The sequence below is a fragment of the Staurois parvus genome, unplaced genomic scaffold (genome assembly GCF_062004578.1).
Source record: "Staurois parvus isolate SC_StPar_1 unplaced genomic scaffold, SC_StPar_1.0 ptg000287l, whole genome shotgun sequence".
Lineage (NCBI taxonomy): Eukaryota > Metazoa > Chordata > Amphibia > Anura > Ranidae > Staurois > Staurois parvus.
The window spans coordinates 35,159,057-35,182,590 of record NW_028318083.1 but is presented as its reverse complement, the minus strand read 5'-3'; the positions used below and the strand labels follow the sequence as shown (position 1 = coordinate 35,182,590).

The window sequence follows — 23,534 nt, the reverse complement described above, 5'->3', positions numbered from 1 at the left end:
CTGCTCTTGCGAGATGCGTGGGGCTGCCATTCATTCTGAATGGCACCCCTGCTCATCTCAGCCCGCAGCGCAATCATGGGTGCAGGAATCGCAGGAAAATCACATGGTCGATTTATTCTTCCAAATGCACCTTTGTACAGTGGTACTGACTAGTATTCCAGCATTTCTCTTCTTCAGTTTCTCTCTCTGACTGAGCTAATGTTACCCCTGTGCTGACAGGGAGGGGCAAACAAGGATGCTGTAAGGGCAGCCAACATCCTCCTTAACAACCAATGATGTCTTGGGTTGTTAGGATGCTGGTGACTTGAATGCTGTATTGGTGCACAATGAAAACCTGTGGCTTTGTGTAACTGAAAGACAAGCTTGATCCACCCCCTGGTTTGTATACAATTTATGAGCAATTTTTAGGCATTTTGTCAAGGCACACCTGAAGAAACCTGAAGGCATCCCAGGGTACCTGGGCACCCTGGTTGAAAAGGCTAATCCACCATAACCAGCTTTGCATCCCAGAAAACTTCTACAATCTACTACTATTGATCAGCTTTTTGCTCAGATTGCAATAGGTTTGTGGCCCAATAGGCTTCCACCTTTGCCTGAAAATGCTACTAACTTAGCTGTTATGCGGATCAATAAATGTATTACATTTTATTCACTGGCCAAGAACTATTGCACAGCATGGGAAGTCAGAGTAAAGTCAGAACAACTTTTTTCAAGTAAGAGACTCAAAGTATTGAAATCACTGGATCAACATTAAATACCACTAACATTTTCAGAAGGAGAAATCAGCAAAGGCAGCCTACATATTTTTCTCAAAGAATATTTACTAAAATGCGCACTGGCATATTAGATTATTGGATTGCTTACAAACCTGACCTTGGAATTAAAGGCAAATCCAGTTAAAGAGGTGAAACACATACAAGAATCCTTTTCAGTTTAGTCATTATGAAATAAATTATAGGTATGTTTAGTATTACCACAGTACACTAACAACCTGCTGGGACTCTGGATATCTATTCTAAATATGTGAAATTTAATGGTGTGATCTCTCCTTAAGGTCTCGTTTATACTGGCGACAAGAACTACTGTGCCTCTGAAAAATGATCTGCGGTTTGATTTGCAGAGGTGTTTGGCAGGTGCTGAGAAGCCACCATGTTGCCCTAAATGCTGAACCAGGGTGGTTGCAGCACGGTCCATTTAATTGAATGGGGCATGTTTGGCACGCAGTAGTGCCCAATGAACATGACAGAGGGTTTAACTTCTGCTGTGGTATGTGTACATCCTTGGCAACTTCCTTTGCAGCGTAAGGGGGAGTAAATTGGCGGGGGGGGAGGGGGGGTAATTAAGAATAAGCCTCAGCTGCATGTTTTTTCTGCCCCACAAATACAAGTTTAAACTAGCCCTAATCGCACAGGTGCCGAATGCCTGGTACATACAGTACGGGCCGAATATTGGCCGGTATTGGCCCTTGTGTACAGCAGCCTCTCTGAGAGCCGAACGTCTGGCTTCTGTAGAACGTGCATGTCAGAAAAACATCTTCGTATTGGCATCTGATCAGTGCTCACAGCCAATTACCAGCAGTTTGTGCAGTATAAATCTGTGAATTGAACTTGCTGTATATGTTTAGTCCCCACAGTTTGCGTCTTCTACTTATGGGTAATTACTAATGGGTTTTGCATACATTCAGACTGCAACATGACATTAATTAATTATTTACGTCAAATCTATCAAATTACAGAAAAGTAATTTCATTGCTAAATTAAAAACCATTGTTCAAAATTTGGGGCACTGGCTTGTTTATCTTGTAATGACATTTTTAATCTCAAATTCAAATTTAGGAAGTTTAAAATTAACTACTAGCAAGTAACAATTAATCACTGCAAGCCATGAAAAAGATAACTGCCTAGGCAATCATGCCTGTACTCAAAAGTGAATACATGCAATAACTGCAATTATGCCCAACCGGTACCATCAAAGATTTACTCTTTGCCATACATTCCTCCTGAAAAGTACAGCAAGAGTACTTCCTGTGCCTTGAGCTTTATCTTTTTTTGCGGATCTGTGCTACCTTCACTTTTTCTGCTGCATTAGGAATAGTTTATTGTCAGCCATCAGATCATCAGTACAGCACTTAAATGAACAAAGGCAAGGTACAGGGACAGGGAAAAGGTCAGCTTAATGCAGCCTATAGGAAATACTGGTTACTAGAAATTTTCCCTCTGCCATTTTTGGATACAGCCTTAATAGTTCAGGTCCACAGTAATGGGGAAATGATCATCTGTAGGGAGCCTATAGGCAATACTGGTAAGTAGACTATTGTCCTTTTTTGGGCACAGCTTTCATAGTTTAGGTGCTCGTTGGATAAAGATTAATTATATGAAAACAACAGTTTCTTTACTGGCATTTTTTTTTTATTGTTTACATCATTCTGTTGTATAAAGAAGTCAAATGAACAATGTTAGAAACACCTTTAGAAAAGAGAAAAAGACAACCAAAAATAATACAGATTAAATATTTCTTCACCCTAATTACACTCAAAGTATTTCTAAAGTCCATACATTTTTTCAGCTAGGAAAGTGTAGAGGAGGGTTAAAATCACGGTAATTTTTATTTTTTTTTGGCATCTGTGTCTCATTAGAGAGATTTTCCTTCCCCTCCTGTCCTGTAGACTCGAAAGGAATGGAGAGGATAACATTTCAATATGAGGGATGTCCCCCTTCAGACAGTTGTCACAGAAGCAAATGTCTCCATTGGAAGATTTTTCTCTATTCCTGTTCTGGGACAACTCAAAATGTTTGATTTACCCTCACTTGCTTTCCTGGTGAATACTGGCAATCAGGACAATCAGAAAGAGTGAAACTCCCTAACAAGGACACAGACAACAATAAAAACCTTACAGTGGTTCTAACCCCTTTCCACTCTATCCAAATCTGCAAAAAGATCTTTAGCTATACTTTAGTTTTCTCTTTCTCAAAATAAACACCACTGAAAAAACGTTTCAAAAAGCTTAAAAGCACATAATCATTAAAAACTAACAATAAGACACAAAAAAATCAAGAATTATTCCAGTCATCAACATGTATTCAAGTAGAGAACCAGGTTAATGGAGTTTTTTTTTTTTTTTTTAAGAGAGTGAAGTGGGATTAGAACACCCTTCCAATTGTTATTGCTGTCTAAGTCTCTGTTAGGGAGATTCACTCTGTTGACTGTCATCATGGAAAGTGAAAGCAAATCCCAAAGTTTGAGTAATCATCAGAAAAGCAATGAAATCGATCAACAGGGGTACTCACTTTGGAGGGATTTTCTCTCTCTTTCTGTTGTGTCTACGGGTCATGAATTGAAGGGAAATCTCCTCAATTGGACACAAAAAACCCTACCTTACTCTATCCAAAATTAAAAAAAAGTTTTGACCTCACTTTTTCAAGAGGGTTCTGAAGCAGGTCAAATACAAGTCAGAGTTAACTGCAAGTGTCAATGAATTCTGAATGATCTCAGAATCAAGTTAAACAGATGCCATCAACACAAGCCCAACGCCTGTTGACAAAGGCCCTAATTTATTATCCTTTTGAACTTCACTACAGCTAATGTTCTTCAACACTGCAGAGAATGCTCTTCCTATACTACTTTTGTATGAGAAAAACATTTTTCTATGTCTATCACATTTAACCCTAGTATGTTCTCTCTTTTCTAATATATAATTATTTGCATAAACTGGGATCTTATACAGTATAGATATACATCAAGTACAATATAAACAATTTCAAAGTGTCAGGAAAACTCTATTTTCTTCTTTGGAAACGCCAATACAGTGAATACTTGAGACTATAGTATCATTTCAGTAGTTTTCAGGTTCATTCAGGTGAATCCTAAAAGTATTAAAACAAAAAGTCAGTTAATGCACTGTTTAATACATGAGCTGCTTTTTCTAAGAGCCAATCAGGATATAGTGTTCATCCCTTTTCACTGCAGTGGCCCTAATGGACATGTTATGGCTCTCCCTCATACTGTATGTACAGCCACAAAGAAACCAGCGTTAAGAACCCACAACTGCAAGAACTGATGGGATAGAGATTTAGATGTGGCAGGACTATCACTGCATAAAAATCATGTATTGCCATACAAATTACTATAACCTACTAAATCCAGAATTATGGTGTTTGGTGGACATGTAAAAACACGTCTATGACTACAGCTATTTTTACACTGTTTATCTTTTTATCTGTTTATTTTACAAATGCAATAGGGAGGACTTCAATAAAAAATAAATGTTTTGCAAGAAAGGTTAAGCATATAGTTATAATTAGAGATGAGCGAAGTATTCAAAAATTCGATTCGACTGATTCGGCGAATTCGTAGAAAAAATTCGATTCGAGTCGAATATATTCGCTGTGAATTTAACTTAAAAAAGGGTGTTTCTAGGCTTCAGAGAGACTTAATATTAGTGCTGAACACTGTACCTTTAATTTAAATGCCCTTGGAGTCTGCTGGGGAAGAGAAATAATACTGTCAGGCAGTATGACATGCAGATGAGTGCCGTCGATCTTAGAATCACCGCACACTTCACTCATTTGGCCAGTCACGGGGCCAAAACCAGAGTGTGGAGCCACAGTGTGGCGGTGGAGGCAGCAGCAATGGGAGGCCATGCAGCACCCTATGACAAAAATGGAAACCACCAGCAGTGTGAGGAGACCTGAAAGTGGCACATGGCAGAGTGTGGCGATAGAGACAGCAGCAATGGGAGGCCGTACAGGGACCCATGACACACTCTGGACCTGGCAGCAGCATGAGGAGGCGGTACAGGGGCCCATGGCAGATTACGGGCCTGGCAGCAGCATGAGGAGTCGGTAGGGGGGCCCATGGCAGATTACAGGCCTGGCAGCAGCAATGGGAGGCCGTACAGGGACCCATGACACAATCTGGACCTGGCAGCAGCATGGGGAGGCGGTACAGGGGCCCATGACAGATTACGGGCCTGGCAGCAGCATTTGGAGTCGGTACGGGGGCCCATGACACACTCTGGACCTGGCAGCAGCATGAGGAGGCGGTACAGGGGCGCATGACAGATTACAAGCCTGGCAGCAGCAACTTGGACAGGAGGACGTTCAGTTTCTGCACCGTCTGGTGCGTGCTCGCAAACTGTTGTCTCTTGGAAACGGATTCCAAGAAAGACTGCTGACGGAATCCGTGAAGAGGAGTAGCAGGAGAAGGAGCATCTGAACGAGCGGAATATGCCAACAAGCGACAACAGGGGCCCATGACAGATTACGGGCCTGGCAGCAGCATGAGGAGTCGGTACAAGGGCCCATGGCAGATTAGGGGCCTGGCAGCAGCTATGGGAGGCCCGTAATCTGCCAGCACCCTATGACAAAAAATGGAACCCACCAGCAGTGTGAGGAGACCTGAAAGTGGCACATGGCAGAGTGTGGCGATGGAGACAGCAGCAATGGGAGGCCGTACAGGGACCCATGACACACTCTGGACCTGGCAGCAGCATGAGGAGGCGGTATAGGGGCCCATGGCAGATTAGGGGCCTGGCAGCAGCTATGGGAAGCCCGTAATCTGCCAGCACCCTATGACAAAAAATGGAATACACCAGCAGTGTGAGGAGACCTGAAAGTGGCACATGGCAGAGTGTGGCGATGGAGACAGCAGCAATGGGAGGCCGTACAGGGACCCATGAGAGACTCTGGACTTGGCAGCAGCATGAGGAGGCGGTATAGGGGCCCATGGCAGATTAGGGGCCTGGCAGCAGCTATGGGAGGCCCGTAATCTGCCAGCACCCTATGACAAAAAATGGAACACACCAGCAGTGTGAGGAGACCTGAAAGTGGCACATGTTTGGGGCATGATTCATGGCGGATTTAGTCAGTTGTGTCAGGAACTGGTGGTTTGAAATCCAGACTAATCCACGCCTGATTCATTTTCACAAACGTCAGTCTCTCCACACTTTGGGTGGACAGTCGTGTCCTCCGCGGAGTTGCAATACCTCCTGCCGCACTAAACACGCGCTCCGATGCCACGCTACTGGCCGGGCATGACAGCCTTTCAAGGGCAAATTCAGCTAGTTGGGGCCAAAGGTCAAGTTTCGTTGCCCAGTAGTCAAGGGGATTGTCTACCTCGGTTGGCAGGGTGCTGTCCAAGTAGGCCTAAGCCTGTTGTTTGAGGTCCTGCTCCAGGTCCACCTGATGCTGCTGCTGCTGCTGCGGCTGGTTAGTAGTTTCCTCACTGCGCTGGTGAAGAAAGCTACTCATCATCGACTGCAGACTGAGGCAGCCGCTGCTGGTGGAGCTGCCACTGCTCCTACCACCCCACCCCTCCCCTGCTGCCATCGCAGCGGAACGCGAGCGCACAGGGCCCACAGTGTCTGAGGATGGACGTTGGCGCAGACAGGCAGAGACCAGCTGACTACATAGGTGGTTTTTATAGTACGTTATTTTGGCCTCCCTCTCAGCAGGTGTGAAAAAGGCCACCATTTTGGAACGGTAGCGAGGGTCCAACAAGGTGGACAGCCAAAAGTCATCCCTCTGTCTGATGGTTATTATTCGGCTGTCGCTACGCAAGCAACCGAGCATGCTATGGGCCATTTGTGCCAAGGAATGCGAGGGACTCCCTGCCTCCATCTCCACAGCATACTGCCACGGTGCGTCTGGGTCCTCTGTCTCCTCCTCCTCCTCCTCCTCTACCAGATGCTCCTGCTCCTCCACTCCTGTCCGCTGAGTGGAAAAACCACCCATTTCACTCAATAATTCCTGAGCACCAATGTCCTCCTCTACCTCCTCCTCTTCTTCCTGTCCTGCCCCCACAGGGGTCATGTGGCGTTGAGATCTGTGCGCCACGTCTACCGCACCCTGACCAGCCATTGTTAACAGCATTTGTTCCAGGACGTGCAACAGAGGAATGACGTCGTTCATCCCATAGTCCTGCCGACTCACGAATAGCGTGGCCTCCTCAAAGGGCCTGAGCAAGCGCAGGTGTCACGCATGAGCTGCCAATGGCTGACATCTAAGTTACACAGGGAATACCTTTATCCGCTTTTAACATCAGGAAATCTGTGATGGCCTTTTGCTGTTCGTAAAGGCGGTCTAACATATGTAGGGTTGAATTCCACCTTGTTGCAACGTCACAGCATGAGGAGTCGGTATAGGGGCCCATGGCAGATTAGGGGCCTGGCAGCAGCTATGGGAGGCCCGTAATCTGCCAGCACCCTATGTCAAAAAATTCTACACACCAGCAGTGTGTGAGGAGACCTGAAAGTGGCACATGGCAGAGTGTGGCGATGGAGACAGCAGCAATGGGAGGCCGTACAGGGACCCATGACAGACTCTGGACCTGGCAGCAGCATGAGGAGGCGGTATATAGGGGCCTATGGCAGATTAGGGGCCTGGCAGCAGCTATAGGAGGCCCATAATCTGCCAGCACCCTATGTCAAAAAAATTCTACACACCAGCAGTGTGAGGAGACCTGAAAGTGGCACATGGCATGAGAGACTCTGGACCTGGCAGCAGCATGAGGAAGCGGTATATAGGGGCCTATGGCAGATTAGGGGCCTGGCAGCAGCTATAGGAGGCCCATAATCTGCCAGCACCCTATGTCAAAAAATTCAACACACCAGCAGTGTGTGAGGAGACCTGAAAGTGGCACATGGCAGAGTGTGGCGATGGAGACAGCAGCAATGGGAGGCCGTACAGGGACCCATGACAGACTCTGGACCTGGCAGCAGCATGAGGAGGCGGTATATAGGGGCCTATGGCAGATTAGGGGCCTGGCAGCAGCTATGGGAGGCCCTTAATCTGCCAGCACCCTATGTCAAAAAATTCTACACACCAGCAGTGTGTGAGGAGACCTGAAAGTGGCACATGGCAGAGTGTGGCGATGGAGACAGCAGCAATGGGAGGCCGTACAGGGACCCATGACAGACTCTGGACCTGGCAGCAACATGAGGAGGCGGTATATAGGGGCCTATGGCAGATTAGGGGCCTGGCAGCAGCTATGGGAGGCCCTTAATCTGCCAGCACCCTATGTCAAAAAATTCTACACACCAGCAGTGTGTGAGGAGACCTGAAAGTGGCACATGGCAGAGTGTGGCGATGGAGACAGCAGCAATGGGAGGCCGTACAGGGACCCATGAGAGACTCTGGACCTGGCAGCAGCATGAGGAGGCGGTATATAGGGGCCCATGGCAGATTAGGGGCCTGGCAGCAGCTATAGGAGGCCCATAATCTGCCAGCACCCTATGTCAAAAAATTCAACACACCAGCAGTGTGAGGAGACCTGAAAGTGGCACATGGCAGAGTGTGGCGATGGAGACAGCAGCAATGGGAGGCCGTACAGGGACCCATGACAGACTCTGGACCTGGCAGCAGCATGAGGAAGCGGTATATAGGGGCCTATGGCAGATTAGGGGCCTGGCAGCAGCTATGGGAGGCCCTTAATCTGCCAGCACCCTATGTCAAAAAATTCTACACACCAGCAGTGTGTGAGGAGACCTGAAAGTGGCACATGGCATGAGAGACTCTGGACCTGGCAGCAGCATGAGGAAGCGGTATATAGGGGCCTATGGCAGATTAGGGGCCTGGCAGCAGCAATGGGAGGCCCATAATCTGCCAGCACCCTATGTCAAAAAATTCTACACACCAGCAGTGTGTGAGGAGACCTGAAAGTGGCACATGGCAGAGTGTGGCGATGGAGACAGCAGCAATGGGAGGCCGTACAGGGACCCATGACAGACTCTGGACCTGGCAGCAGCATGAGGAGGCGGTATATAGGGGCCTATGGCAGATTAGGGGCCTGGCAGCAGCTATAGGAGGCCCATAATCTGCCAGCACCCTATGTCAAAAAATTCAACACACCAGCAGTGTGAGGAGACCTGAAAGTGGCACATGGCATGAGACACTGTGGACCTGGCAGCAGCATGAGGAAGCGGTATATAGGGGCCTATGGCAGATTAGGGGCCTGGCAGCAGCAATGGGAGGCCCATAATCTGCCAGCACCCTATGTCAAAAAATTCTACACACCAGCAGTGTGTGAGGAGACCTGAAAGTGGCACATGGCAGAGTGTGGCGATGGAGACAGCAGCAATGGGAGGCCGTACAGGGACCCATGACAGACTCTGGACCTGGCAGCAGCATGAGGAGGCGGTATATAGGGGCCTATGGCAGATTAGGGTCCTGGCAGCAGCAATGGGAGGCCCATAATCTGCCAGCACCCTATGTCAAAAAATTCTACACACCAGCAGTGTGTGAGGAGACCTGAAAGTGGCACATGGCAGAGTGTGGCGATGGAGACAGCAGCAATGGGAGGCCGTACAGGGACCCATGACAGACTCTGGACCTGGCAGCAACATGAGGAGGCGGTATATAGGGGCCTATGGCAGATTAGGGGCCTGGCAGCAGCTATGGGAGGCCCTTAATCTGCCAGCACCCTATGTCAAAAAATTCTACACACCAGCAGTGTGTGAGGAGACCTGAAAGTGGCACATGGCAGAGTGTGGCGATGGAGACAGCAGCAATGGGAGGCCGTACAGGGACCCATGAGAGACTCTGGACCTGGCAGCAGCATGAGGAAGCGGTATATAGGGGCCTATGGCAGATTAGGGGCCTGGCAGCAGCAATGGGAGGCCCATAATCTGCCAGCACCCTATGTCAAAAAATTCTACACACCAGCAGTGTGTGAGGAGACCTGAAAGTGGCACATGGCAGAGTGTGGCGATGGAGACAGCAGCAATGGGAGGCCGTACAGGGACCCATGACAGACTCTGGACCTGGCAGCAACATGAGGAGGCGGTATATAGGGGCCTATGGCAGATTAGGGGCCTGGCAGCAGCTATGGGAGGCCCTTAATCTGCCAGCACCCTATGTCAAAAAATTCTACACACCAGCAGTGTGTGAGGAGACCTGAAAGTGGCACATGGCAGAGTGTGGCGATGGAGACAGCAGCAATGGGAGGCCGTACAGGGACCCATGACAGACTCTGGACCTGGCAGCAGCATGAGGAGGCGGTATATAGGGGCCCATGGCAGATTAGGGGCCTGGCAGCAGCTATAGGAGGCCCATAATCTGCCAGCACCCTATGTCAAAAAATTCAACACACCAGCAGTGTGAGGAGACCTGAAAGTGGCACATGGCAGAGTGTGGCGATGGAGACAGCAGCAATGGGAGGCCGTACAGGGACCCATGACAGACTCTGGACCTGGCAGCAGCATGAGGAAGCGGTATATAGGGGCCTATGGCAGATTAGGGGCCTGGCAGCAGCAATGGGAGGCCCATAATCTGCCAGCACCCTATGTCAAAAAATTCTACACACCAGCAGTGTGTGAGGAGACCTGAAAGTGGCACATGGCAGAGTGTGGCGATGGAGACAGCAGCAATGGGAGGCCGTACAGGGACCCATGACAGACTCTGGACCTGGCAGCAACATGAGGAGGCGGTATATAGGGGCCTATGGCAGATTAGGGGCCTGGCAGCAGCTATAGGAGGCCCATAATCTGCCAGCACCCTATGTCAAAAAAATTCTACACACCAGCAGTGTGAGGAGACCTGAAAGTGGCACATGGCAGAGTGTGGCGATGGAGACAGCAGCAATGGCAGGCCGTACAGGGACCCATGAGAGACTCTGGACCTGGCAGCAGCATGAGGAGGCGGTATATAGGGGCCTATGGCAGATTAGGGGCCTGGCAGCAGCAATGGGAGGCCCGTAATCTGCCAGCACCCTATGTCAAAAAATTCTACACACCAGCAGTGTGTGAGGAGACCTGAAAGTGGCACATGGCAGAGTGTGGCGATGGAGACAGCAGCAATGGGAGGCCGTACAGGGACCCATGAGAGACTCTGGACTTGGCAGCAGCATGAGGAGGTGGTATAGGGGCCCATGGCAGATTAGGGGCCTGGCAGCAGCTTTGGGAGGCCCGTAATCTGCCAGCACCCTATGTCAAAAAATTCAACACACCAGCAGTGTGAGGAGACCTGAAAGTGGCACATGGCAGAGTGTGGCGATGGAGACAGCAGCAATGGGAGGCCGTACAGGGACCCATGACAGACTCTGGACTTGGCAGCAGCATGAGGAGGCGGTATATAGGGGCCTATGGCAGATTAGGGGCCTGGCAGCAGCTATAGGAGGCCCATAATCTGCCAGCACCCTATGTCAAAAAATTCAACACACCAGCAGTGTGAGGAGACCTGAAAGTGGCACATGGCATGAGACACTGTGGACCTGGCAGCAGCATGAGGAGGCGGTATATAGGGGCCCATGGCAGATTAGGGGCCTGGCAGCAGCTATGGGAGGCCCGTAATCTGCCAGCACCCTATGTCAAAAAATTCAACATACCAGCAGTGTGTGAGGAGACCTGAAAGTGGCACATGGCAGAGTGTGGCGAAGGAGACAGCAGCAATGGGAGGCCGTACAGGGACCCATGACAGACTCTGGACTTGGCAGCAGCATGAGGAGGCGGTATATAGGGGCCTATGGCAGATTAGGGGCCTGGCAGCAGCTATGGGAGGCCCGTAATCTGCCAGCACCCTATGTCAAAAAATTCAACACACCAGCAGTGTGTGAGGAGACCTGAAAGTGGCACATGGCAGAGTGTGGCGATGGAGACAGCAGCAATGGGAGGCCGTACAGGGACCCATGACAGACTCTGGACTTGGCAGCAGCATGAGGAGGCGGTATATAGGGGCCTATGGCAGATTAGGGGCCTGGCAGCAGCTATGGGAGGCCCGTAATCTGCCAGCACCCTATGTCAAAAAATTCAACACACCAGCAGTGTGTGAGGAGACCTGAAAGTGGCACATGGCAGAGTGTGGCGATGGAGACAGCAGCAATGGGAGGCCGTACAGGGACCCATGACAGACTCTGGACCTGGCAGCAGCATGAGGAGGCGGTATATAGGGGCCTATGGCAGATTAGGGGCCTGGCAGCAGCAATGGGAGGCCCGTAATCTGCCAGCACCCTATGTCAAAAAATTCAACACACCAGCAGTGTGAGGAGACCTGAAAGTGGCACATGGCATGAGACACTGTGGACCTGGCAGCAGCATGAGGAGGCGGTATATAGGGGCCCATGGCAGATTAGGGGCCTGGCAGCAGCTATGGGAGGCCCGTAATCTGCCAGCACCCTATGTCAAAAAATTCAACACACCAGCAGTGTGTGAGGAGACCTGAAAGTGGCACATGGCAGAGTGTGGCGATGGAGACAGCAGCAATGGGAGGCCGTACAGGGACCCATGAGAGACTCTGGACCTGGCAGCAGCATGAGGAAGCGGTATATAGGGGCCTATGGCAGATTAGGGGCCTGGCAGCAGCTATGGGAGGCCCATAATCTGCCAGCACCCTATGTCAAAAAATTCTACACACCAGCAGTGTGTGAGGAGACCTGAAAGTGGCACATGGCAGAGTGTGGCGATGGAGACAGCAGCAATGGGAGGCCGTACAGGGACCCATGAGAGACTCTGGACCTGGCAGCAGCATGAGGAGGCGGTATATAGGGGCCTATGGCAGATTAGGGGCCTGGCAGCAGCTATGGGAGGCCCTTAATCTGCCAGCACCCTATGTCAAAAAATTCAACACACCAGCAGTGTGAGGAGACCTGAAAGTGGCACATGGCAGAGTGTGGCGATGGAGACAGCAGCAATGGCAGGCCGTACAGGGACCCATGAGAGACTCTGGACCTGGCAGCAGCATGAGGAGGCGGTATATAGGGGCCTATGGCAGATTAGGGGCCTGGCAGCAGCTATGGGAGGCCCGTAATCTGCCAGCACCCTATGTCAAAAAATTCAACACACCAGCAGTGTGTGAGGAGACCTGAAAGTGGCACATGGCAGAGTGTGGCGATGGAGACAGCAGCAATGGGAGGTCTCCCATTGTCCCAACATGGCCCAAATAGTCCCAACATGGGCCCCCTGGCCACGCTTGACTTTCTGGCCACATAGTCGACATACGGCTACGTTTACTTCCTCGGGCGGCTTGACGAAAAATTGCCACACCGCCGAGTAGGAAACTTTGCCCCCGATACTCCTCACTGGCTGACTGCTGCTTCCTCCGTGCACACCGGCACCACTACTGGCCGTGGTGGTAGGCTGCAGTGGAGCTGGTGCTCTACTCCGTGGCCGTTTGGCTCCACTGACACTGCTGCGACCCTGCTGCTGTCTCCTGGGCAACCCACCGACTGTTTTGCTCGCTGCCAAGCTGCCACCCTCTTCTCCTGATGATGCGGAAGAAATTGCCTGATGACGACGAGGCTGCCAAGTGCGATCAACCTCCTCATCATCAAGTAGGGTCTCCGCCTCACTACTAGCCCCCTCGGCTGCGTCTGGGTCAGGAGACAGACCTGTCTCTAGACCGGCTACCGAGCCACTCTCCTCGCCACTACTTCTTCGCCTGGCTGCTGAAAAGGCGGATGTCTCCCCCCGTTCCTGACCGCCCTCTGTTAGCTCTTCCTCACTGTACAGTGGGGCTGAGCCCACAGCATGCGATACTTCGCTTGGTGAGGGAACACCAAAGGACAGGGGCAGGTAGAGGACACGTGATTTCAGTGGGCTTGGTCCCGGGCCATGCCAACTAACGGTTGTGTCTGACGTACCCACCGACCGTTGGCTGTAGGTGTCAGAGGTGACCTGGGAAGAGGAAGACGACCGAGCCAACCAATCGACGACGGCAGGGTTGTCGGTGGAGACACGACCGCTGGATGACACCGGGAGCACTGGCCTCTGGCTGCGAATAGTGCTGCCTCGACCCCTTCCTCTGCTGCCACGTCTGCTCGCTCCTAAAACATTGCCTCCTCTGCCACTCCTCTGCATGTTGTCTGACATACTCTTTAATTAAACGATTATGTGTCCCTGAGTAACAATTCTGTGTCCCTGAGTAACAATTCTGTGTCTGTGCGAGTAACAATTCTGTGGCCCTAAGTAACAGTTCTGTGGCCCTCAGTAACAATTCTGTGTCCCTGATTAACGTTTCTGTGGCCCCAAGTAACAGTTCTGTGGCCCTCAGTAACAATTCTGTGTCTGTGCGAGTAACAATTCTGTGTCTGTGCGAGAAACAATTCTGTGGCCCTAAGTAAAGTTTCTGTGGCCCTAAGTAACAATTCTCTGGCACTCAGTAACAATTCTGTCTGTCCCTGGGGCCTGGCAGCAGCAATGGGAGGCCCGTAATCTGCCAGCACCCTATGTCAAAAAATTCAACACACCAGCAGTGTGAGGAGACCTGAAAGTGGCACATGGCATGAGACACTGTGGACCTGGCAGCAGCATGAGGAGGCGGTATATAGGGGCCCATGGCAGATTAGGGGCCTGGCAGCAGCTATGGGAGGCCCGTAATCTGCCAGCACCCTATGTCAAAAAATTCAACACACCAGCAGTGTGTGAGGAGACCTGAAAGTGGCACATGGCAGAGTGTGGCGATGGAGACAGCAGCAATGGGAGGCCGTACAGGGACCCATGAGAGACTCTGGACCTGGCAGCAGCATGAGGAAGCGGTATATAGGGGCCTATGGCAGATTAGGGGCCTGGCAGCAGCTATGGGAGGCCCATAATCTGCCAGCACCCTATGTCAAAAAATTCTACACACCAGCAGTGTGTGAGGAGACCTGAAAGTGGCACATGGCAGAGTGTGGCGATGGAGACAGCAGCAATAGGAGGCCGTACAGGGACCCATGAGAGACTCTGGACCTGGCAGCAGCATGAGGAGGCGGTATATAGGGGCCTATGGCAGATTAGGGGCCTGGCAGCAGCTATGGGAGGCCCTTAATCTGCCAGCACCCTATGTCAAAAAATTCAACACACCAGCAGTGTGAGGAGACCTGAAAGTGGCACATGGCAGAGTGTGGCGATGGAGACAGCAGCAATGGCAGGCCGTACAGGGACCCATGAGAGACTCTGGACCTGGCAGCAGCATGAGGAGGCGGTATATAGGGGCCTATGGCAGATTAGGGGCCTGGCAGCAGCTATGGGAGGCCCGTAATCTGCCAGCACCCTATGTCAAAAAATTCAACACACCAGCAGTGTGTGAGGAGACCTGAAAGTGGCACATGGCAGAGTGTGGCGATGGAGACAGCAGCAATGGGAGGTCTCCCATTGTCCCAACATGGCCCAAATAGTCCCAACATGGGCCCCCTGGCCACGCTTGACTTTCTGGCCACATAGTCGACATACGGCTACGTTTACTTCCTCGGGCGGCTTGACGAAAAATTGCCACACCGCCGAGTAGGAAACTTTGCCCCCGATACTCCTCACTGGCTGACTGCTGCTTCCTCCGTGCACACCGGCACCACTACTGGCCGTGGTGGTAGGCTGCAGTGGAGCTGGTGCTCTACTCCGTGGCCGTTTGGCTCCACTGACACTGCTGCGACCCTGCTGCTGTCTCCTGGGCAACCCACCGACTGTTTTGCTCGCTGCCAAGCTGCCACCCTCTTCTCCTGATGATGCGGAAGAAATTGCCTGATGACGACGAGGCTGCCAAGTGCGATCAACCTCCTCATCATCAAGTAGGGTCTCCGCCTCACTACTAGCCCCCTCGGCTGCGTCTGGGTCAGGAGACAGACCTGTCTCTAGACCGGCTACCGAGCCACTCTCCTCGCCACTACTTCTTCGCCTGGCTGCTGAAAAGGCGGATGTCTCCCCCCGTTCCTGACCGCCCTCTGTTAGCTCTTCCTCACTGTACAGTGGGGCTGAGCCCACAGCATGCGATACTTCGCTTGGTGAGGGAACACCAAAGGACAGGGGCAGGTAGAGGACACGTGATTTCAGTGGGCTTGGTCCCGGGCCATGCCAACTAACGGTTGTGTCTGACGTACCCACCGACCGTTGGCTGTAGGTGTCAGAGGTGACCTGGGAAGAGGAAGACGACCGAGCCAACCAATCGACGACGGCAGGGTTGTCGGTGGAGACACGACCGCTGGATGACACCGGGAGCACTGGCCTCTGGCTGCGAATAGTGCTGCCTCGACCCCTTCCTCTGCTGCCACGTCTGCTCGCTCCTAAAACATTGCCTCCTCTGCCACTCCTCTGCATGTTGTCTGACATACTCTTTAATTAAACGATTATGTGTCCCTGAGTAACAATTCTGTGTCCCTGAGTAACAATTCTGTGTCTGTGCGAGTAACAATTCTGTGGCCCTAAGTAACAGTTCTGTGGCCCTCAGTAACAATTCTGTGTCCCTGATTAACGTTTCTGTGGCCCCAAGTAACAGTTCTGTGGCCCTCAGTAACAATTCTGTGTCTGTGCGAGTAACAATTCTGTGTCTGTGCGAGAAACAATTCTGTGGCCCTAAGTAAAGTTTCTGTGGCCCTAAGTAACAATTCTCTGGCACTCAGTAACAATTCTGTCTGTCCCTGAGTAACAATTCTCTGGCACTCAGTAACAATTCTGTCTGTCCCTGAGTAAAAATTCTGTGGCCCTAAGTAAAGTTTCTGGGGCCCTGAGTAACAATTATCTGGCACTCCGTAACAATTCTGTCTGTCCCTGAGTAACAATTCTCTGGCCCTAAGTAAAGTTTCTGTGGCCCTGAGTAACAATTCTCTGGCACTCCGTAACAATTCTGTCTGTCCCTGAGTAACAATTCTCTGGCACTAATTAAAGTTTCTGTGGCCCTAAGTAACAATTCTCTGGCACTCAGTAACAATTCTGTCTGTCCCTGAGTAACAATTCTCTGGCACTCGGTAACAATTCTGTCTGTCCCTGAGTAACAATTCTCTGGCACTCAGTAACAATTCTGTCTGTCCCTGAGTAAAAATTCTGTGGCCCTAATTAAAGTTTCTGTGGCCCTAAGTAACAATTCTCTGGCACTCAGTAACAATTCTGTCTGTCCCTGAGTAACAATTCTCTGGCACTCAGTAACAATTCTGTCTGTCCCTGAGTAAAAATTCTGTGGCCCTAATTCAAGTTTCTGTGGCCCTAAGTAACAATTCTCTGGCACTCAGTAACAATTCTGTCTGTCCCTGAGTAACAATTCTCTGGCACTCAGTAACAATTCTGTCTGTCCCTGAGTAAAAATTCTGTGGCCCTAAGTAAAGTTTCTGGGGCCCTGAGTAACAATTATCTGGCACTCAGTAACAATTCTGTCTGTCCCTGAGTAACAATTCTCTGGCACTCAGTAACAATTCTGTCTGTCCCTGAGTAACAATTCTCTGGCCCTAAGTAAAGTTTCTGGGGCCCTGAGTAACAATTCTCTGGCACTCCGTAACAATTCTGTCTGTCCCTGAATAACAATTCTCTGGCACTCAGTAACAATTCTGTCTGTCCCTGAGTAAAAATTCTGTGGCCCTAATTAAAGTTTCTGTGGCCCTAAGTAACAATTCTCTGGCACTCAGTAACAATTCTGTCTGTCCCTGAGTAACAATTCTCTGGCACTCGGTAACAATTCTGTCTGTCCCTGAGTAACAATTCTCTGGCACTCAGTAACAATTCTGTCTGTCCCTGAGTAAAAATTCTGTGGCCCTAATTCAAGTTTCTGTGGCCCTAAGTAACAATTCTCTGGCACTCAGTAACAATTCTGTCTGTCCCTGAGTAACAATTCTCTGGCACTCAGTAACAATTCTGTCTGTCCCTGAGTAAAAATTCTGTGGCCCTAAGTAAAGTTTCTGGGGCCCTGAGTAACAATTATCTGGCACTCCGTAACAATTCTGTCTGTCCCTGAGTAACAATTCTCTGGCACTCAGTAACAATTCTGTCTGTCCCTGAGTAAAAATTCTCTGGCCCTAAGTAAAGTTTCTGGGGCCCTGAGTAACAATTCTCTGGCACTCCGTAACAATTCTGTCTGTCCCTGAGTAACAATTCTCTGGCACTCAGTAACAATTCTGTCTGTCCCTGAGTAAAAATTCTGTGGCCCTAATTAAAGTTTCTGTGGCCCTAAGTAACAATTCTCTGGCACTCAGTAACAATTCTGTCTGTCCCTGAGTAACAATTCTCTGGCACTCGGTAACAATTCTGTCTGTCCCTGAGTAACAATTCTCTGGCACTCAGTAACAATTCTGTCTGTCCCTGAGTAAAAATTCTGTGGCCCTAATTAAAGTTTCTGTGGCCCTAAGTAACAATTCTCTGGCACTCAGTAACAATTCTGTCTGTCCCTGAGTAACAATTCTCTGGCACTCCGTAACAATTCTGTCTGTCCCTGAGTAACAATTCTCTGGCACTCAGTAACAATTCTGTCTGTCCCTGAGTAAAAATTCTGTGGCCCTAAGTAAAGTTTCTGGGGCCCTGAGTAACAATTATCTGGCACTCAGTAACAATTCTGTCTGTCCCTGAGTAACAATTCTCTGGCACTCAGTAACAATTCTGTCTGTCCCTGAGTAACAATTCTCTGGCACTCAGTAACAATTCTGTCTGTCCCTGAGTAAAAATTCTGTGGCCCTAAGTAAAGTTTCTGGGGCCCTGAGTAACAATTATCTGGCACTCCGTAACAATTCTGTCTGTCCCTGAGTAACAATTCTCTGGCACTCAGTAACAATTCTGTCTGTCCCTGAGTAAAAATTCTCTGGCCCTAAGTAAAGTTTCTGGGGCCCTGAGTAACAATTCTCTGGCACTGCGTAACAATTCTGTCTGTCCCTGAGTAACAATTCTCTGGCACTCAGTAACAATTCTGTCTGTCCCTGAGTAAAAATTCTGTGGCCCTAATTAAAGTTTCTGTGGCCCTAAGTAACAATTCTCTGGCACTCAGTAACAATTCTGTCTGTCCCTGAGTAACAATTCTCTGGCACTCGGTAACAATTCTGTCTGTCCCTGAGTAACAATTCTCTGGCACTCAGTAACAATTCTGTCTGTCCCTGAGTAAAAATTCTGTGGCCCTAATTCAAGTTTCTGTGGCCCTAAGTAACAATTCTCTGGCACTCAGTAACAATTCTGTCTGTCCCTGAGTAACAATTCTCTGGCACTCAGTAACAATTCTGTCTGTCCCTGAGTAAAAATTCTCTGGCCCTAAGTAAAGTTTCTGGGGCCCTGAGTAACAATTCTCTGGCACTCCGTAACAATTCTGTCTGTCCCTGAGTAACAATTCTCTGGCACTCAGTAACAATTCTGTCTGTCCCTGAGTAAAAATTCTGTGGCCCTAATTAAAGTTTCTGTGGCCCTAAGTAACAATTCTCTGGCACTCAGTAACAATTCTGTCTGTCCCTGAGTAACAATTCTCTGGCACTCGGTAACAATTCTGTCTGTCCCTGAGTAACAATTCTCTGGCACTCAGTAACAATTCTGTCTGTCCCTGAGTAAAAATTCTGTGGCCCTAATTAAAGTTTCTGTGGCCCTAAGTAACAATTCTCTGGCACTCAGTAACAATTCTGTCTGTCCCTGAGTAACAATTCTCTGGCACTCCGTAACAATTCTGTCTGTCCCTGAGTAACAATTCTCTGGCACTCAGTAACAATTCTGTCTGTCCCTGAGTAAAAATTCTGTGGGCCTAATTAAAGTTTCTGTGGCCCTAAGTAACAATTCTCTGGCACTCAGTAACAATTCTCTCTGTCCCTGAGTAACAATTCTCTGGCACTCAGTAACAATTCTGTCTGTCCCTGAGTAAAAATTCTGTGGCCCTAAGTAAAGTTTCTGGGGCCCTGAGTAACAATTATCTGGCACTCAGTAACAATTCTGTCTGTCCCTGAGTAACAATTCTCTGGCACTCAGTAACAATTCTGTCTGTCCCTGAGTAACAATTCTCTGGCACTCAGTAACAATTCTGTCTGTCCCTGAGTAAAAATTCTGTGGCCCTAAGTAAAGTTTCTGGGGCCCTGAGTAACAATTATCTGGCACTCAGTAACAATTCTGTCTGTCCCTGAGTAACAATTCTCTGGCACTCAGTAACAATTCTGTCTGTCCCTGAGTAACAATTCTCTGGCACTCAGTAACAATTCTGTCTGTCCCTGAGTAAAAATTCTGTGGCCCTAAGTAAAGTTTCTGGGGCCCTGAGTAACAATTATCTGGCACTCCGTAACAATTCTGTCTGTCCCTGAGTAACAATTCTCTGGCACTCAGTAACAATTCTGTCTGTCCCTGAGTAAAAATTCTCTGGCCCTAAGTAAAGTTTCTGGGGCCCTGAGTAACAATTCTCTGGCACTCCGTAACAATTCTGTCTGTCCCTGAATAACAATTCTCTGGCACTCAGTAACAATTCTGTCTGTCCCTGAGTAAAAATTCTGTGGCCCTAATTAAAGTTTCTGTGGCCCTAAGTAACAATTCTCTGGCACTCAGTAACAATTCTGTCTGTCCCTGAGTAACAATTCTCTGGCACTCGGTAACAATTCTGTCTGTCCCTGAGTAACAATTCTCTGGCACTCAGTAACAATTCTGTCTGTCCCTGAGTAAAAATTCTGTGGCCCTAATTAAAGTTTCTGTGGCCCTAAGTAACAATTCTCTGGCACTCAGTAACAATTCTGTCTGTCCCTGAGTAACAATTCTCTGGCACTCCGTAACAATTCTGTCTGTCCCTGAGTAACAATTCTCTGGCACTCAGTAACAATTCTGTCTGTCCCTGAGTAAAAATTCTGTGGCCCTAAGTAAAGTTTCTGGGGCCCTGAGTAACAATTATCTGGCACTCAGTAACAATTCTGTCTGTCCCTGAGTAACAATTCTCTGGCACTCAGTAACAATTCTGTCTGTCCCTGAGTAACAATTCTCTGGCACTCAGTAACAATTCTGTCTGTCCCTGAGTAAAAATTCTGTGGCCCTAAGTAAAGTTTCTGGGTCCCTGAGTAACAATTATCTGGCACTCCGTAACAATTCTGTCTGTCCCTGAGTAACAATTCTCTGGCACTCAGTAACAATTCTGTCTGTCCCTGAGTAAAAATTCTCTGGCCCTAAGTAAAGTTTCTGGGGCCCTGAGTAACAATTCTCTGGCACTGCGTAACAATTCTGTCTGTCCCTGAGTAACAATTCTCTGGCACTCAGTAACAATTCTGTCTGTCCCTGAGTAAAAATTCTGTGGCCCTAATTAAAGTTTCTGTGGCCCTAAGTAACAATTCTCTGGCACTCAGTAACAATTCTGTCTGTCCCTGAGTAACAATTCTCTGGCACTCGGTAACAATTCTGTCTGTCCCTGAGTAACAATTCTCTGGCACTCAGTAACAATTCTGTCTGTCCCTGAGTAAAAATTCTGTGGCCCTAATTCAAGTTTCTGTGGCCCTAAGTAACAATTCTCTGGCACTCAGTAACAATTCTGTCTGTCCCTGAGTAACAATTCTCTGGCACTCAGTAACAATTCTGTCTGTCCCTGAGTAAAAATTCTGTGGCCCTAAGTAAAGTTTCTGGGGCCCTGAGTAACAATTATCTGGCACTCCGTAACAATTCTGTCTGTCCCTGAGTAACAATTCTCTGGCACTCAGTAACAATTCTGTCTGTCCCTGAGTAAAAATTCTCTGGCCCTAAGTAAAGTTTCTGGGGCCCTGAGTAACAATTCTCTGGCACTCCGTAACAATTCTGTCTGTCCCTGAGTAACAATTCTCTGGCACTCAGTAACAATTCTGTCTGTCCCTGAGTAAAAATTCTGTGGCCCTAATTAAAGTTTCTGTGGCCCTAAGTAACAATTCTCTGGCACTCAGTAACAATTCTGTCTGTCCCTGAGTAACAATTCTCTGGCACTCGGTAACAATTCTGTCTGTCCCTGAGTAACAATTCTCTGGCACTCAGTAACAATTCTGTCTGTCCCTGAGTAAAAATTCTGTGGCCCTAATTAAAGTTTCTGTGGCCCTAAGTAACAATTCTCTGGCACTCAGTAACAATTCTGTCTGTCCCTGAGTAACAATTCTCTGGCACTCCGTAACAATTCTGTCTGTCCCTGAGTAACAATTCTCTGGCACTCAGTAACAATTCTGTCTGTCCCTGAGTAAAAATTCTCTGGCCCTAAGTAAAGTTTCTGTGGCCCTGAGTAACAATTCTCTGGCACTCCGTAACAATTCTGTCTGTCCCTGAGTAACAATTCTCTGGCACTCCGTAACAATTCTGTCTGTCCCTGAGTAAAAATTCTGTGGCCCTAATTAAAGTTTCTGTGGCCCTAAGTAACAATTCTCTGGCACTCAGTAACAATTCTGTCTGTCCCTGAGTAACAATTCTCTGGCACTCGGTAACAATTCTGTCTGTCCCTGAGTAACAATTCTCTGGCACTCAGTAACAATTCTGTCTGTCCCTGAGTAAAAATTCTGTGGGCCTAATTAAAGTTTCTGTGGCCCTAAGTAACAATTCTCTGGCACTCAGTAACAATTCTCTCTGTCCCTGAGTAACAATTCTCTGGCACTCAGTAACAATTCTGTCTGTCCCTGAGTAAAAATTCTGTGGCCCTAATGAAAGTTTCTGTGGCCCTAAGTAACAATTCTCTGGCACTCAGTAACAATTCTGTCTGTCCCTGAGTAACAATTCTCTGGCACTCGGTAACAATTCTGTCTGTCCCTGAGTAACAATTCTCTGGCACTCAGTAACAATTCTGTCTGTCCCTGAGTAAAAATTCTGTGGCCCTAATTAAAGTTTCTGTGGCCCTAAGTAACAATTCTCTGGCACTCATTAACAATTCTGTCTGTCCCTGAGTAACAATTCTCTGGCACTCGGTAACAATTCTGTCTGTCCCTGAGTAACAATTCTGTGGCCCTAACTAGCGTTTCTTTGTCCCTAAGTAACAGTTCTGTGGCCCTCAGTAACAGTTCTGTGTCTGTGCGAGTAACAATTCTGTGTCTGTGCGAGTAACAATTCTGTGGCCCTAAGTAACAGTTCTGTGGCCTTCAGTAACAATTCTGTGTCTGTGCGAGTAACAATTCTGTGGCCCTAAGTAAAGTTTCTGTGGCCCTAAGTAACAATTCTCTGGCACTCAGTAACAATTCTGTCTGTCCCTGAGTAACAATTCTCTGGCACTCAGTAACAATTCTGTCTGTCCCTGAGTAAAAATTCTGTGGCCCTAAGTAAAGTTTCTGTGGCCTTGAGTAACAATTCTCTGGCACTCAGTAACAATTCTGTCTGTCCCTGAGTAACAATTCTCTGGCACTGAGTAACAATTCTGTCTGTCCCTGAGTAAAAATTCTGTGGCCCTAATTAAAGTTTCTGTGGCCCTAAGTAACAATTCTCTGGCACTCAGTAACAATTCTGTCTGTCCCTGAGTAACAATTCTCTGGCACTCAGTAACAATTCTGTCTGTCCCTGAGTAACAATTCTGTGGCCCTAACTAGCGTTTCTTTGTCCCTAAGTAACAGTTCTGTGGCCCTCAGTAACAGTTCTGTGTCTGTGCGAGTAACAATTCTGTGTCTGTGCGAGTAACAATTCTGTGGCCCTAAGTAACAGTTCTGTGGCCTTCAGTAACAATTCTGTGTCTGTGCGAGTAACAATTCTGTGTCTGTGCGAGTAACAATTCTGTGGCCCTAAGTAAAGTTTCTGTGGCCCTAAGTAACAATTCTCTGGCACTCAGTAACAATTCTGTCTGTCCCTGAGTAACAATTCTCTGGCACTCAGTAACAATTCTGTCTGTCCCTGAGTAAAAATTCTGTGGCCCTAAGTAAAGTTTCTGTGGCCCTGAGTAACAATTCTCTGGCACTCAGTAACAATTCTGTCTGTCCCTGAGTAACAATTCTCTGGCACTGAGTAACAA

The 23,534-nt window shown here is 48.5% G+C and overlaps 1 protein-coding gene across 1 annotated transcript in view; it reads right to left on the bottom strand.

Moving 5' to 3' along the window:
• Positions 1 to 2,386: 2,386 nt before the first annotated feature.
• Positions 2,387 to 23,534, bottom strand: part of FBXO15 (F-box protein 15) — a 262,215-nt gene continuing 241,067 nt past the window's right edge. Inside the window, exon 14 of the mRNA XM_089682167.1 lies at positions 2,387 to 3,863. Within this exon, the coding sequence (XP_089538293.1) occupies positions 3,849 to 3,863 (15 nt within the window). The 3' untranslated portion in view covers positions 2,387 to 3,848. The remainder of the gene's footprint in view (positions 3,864 to 23,534) is intronic.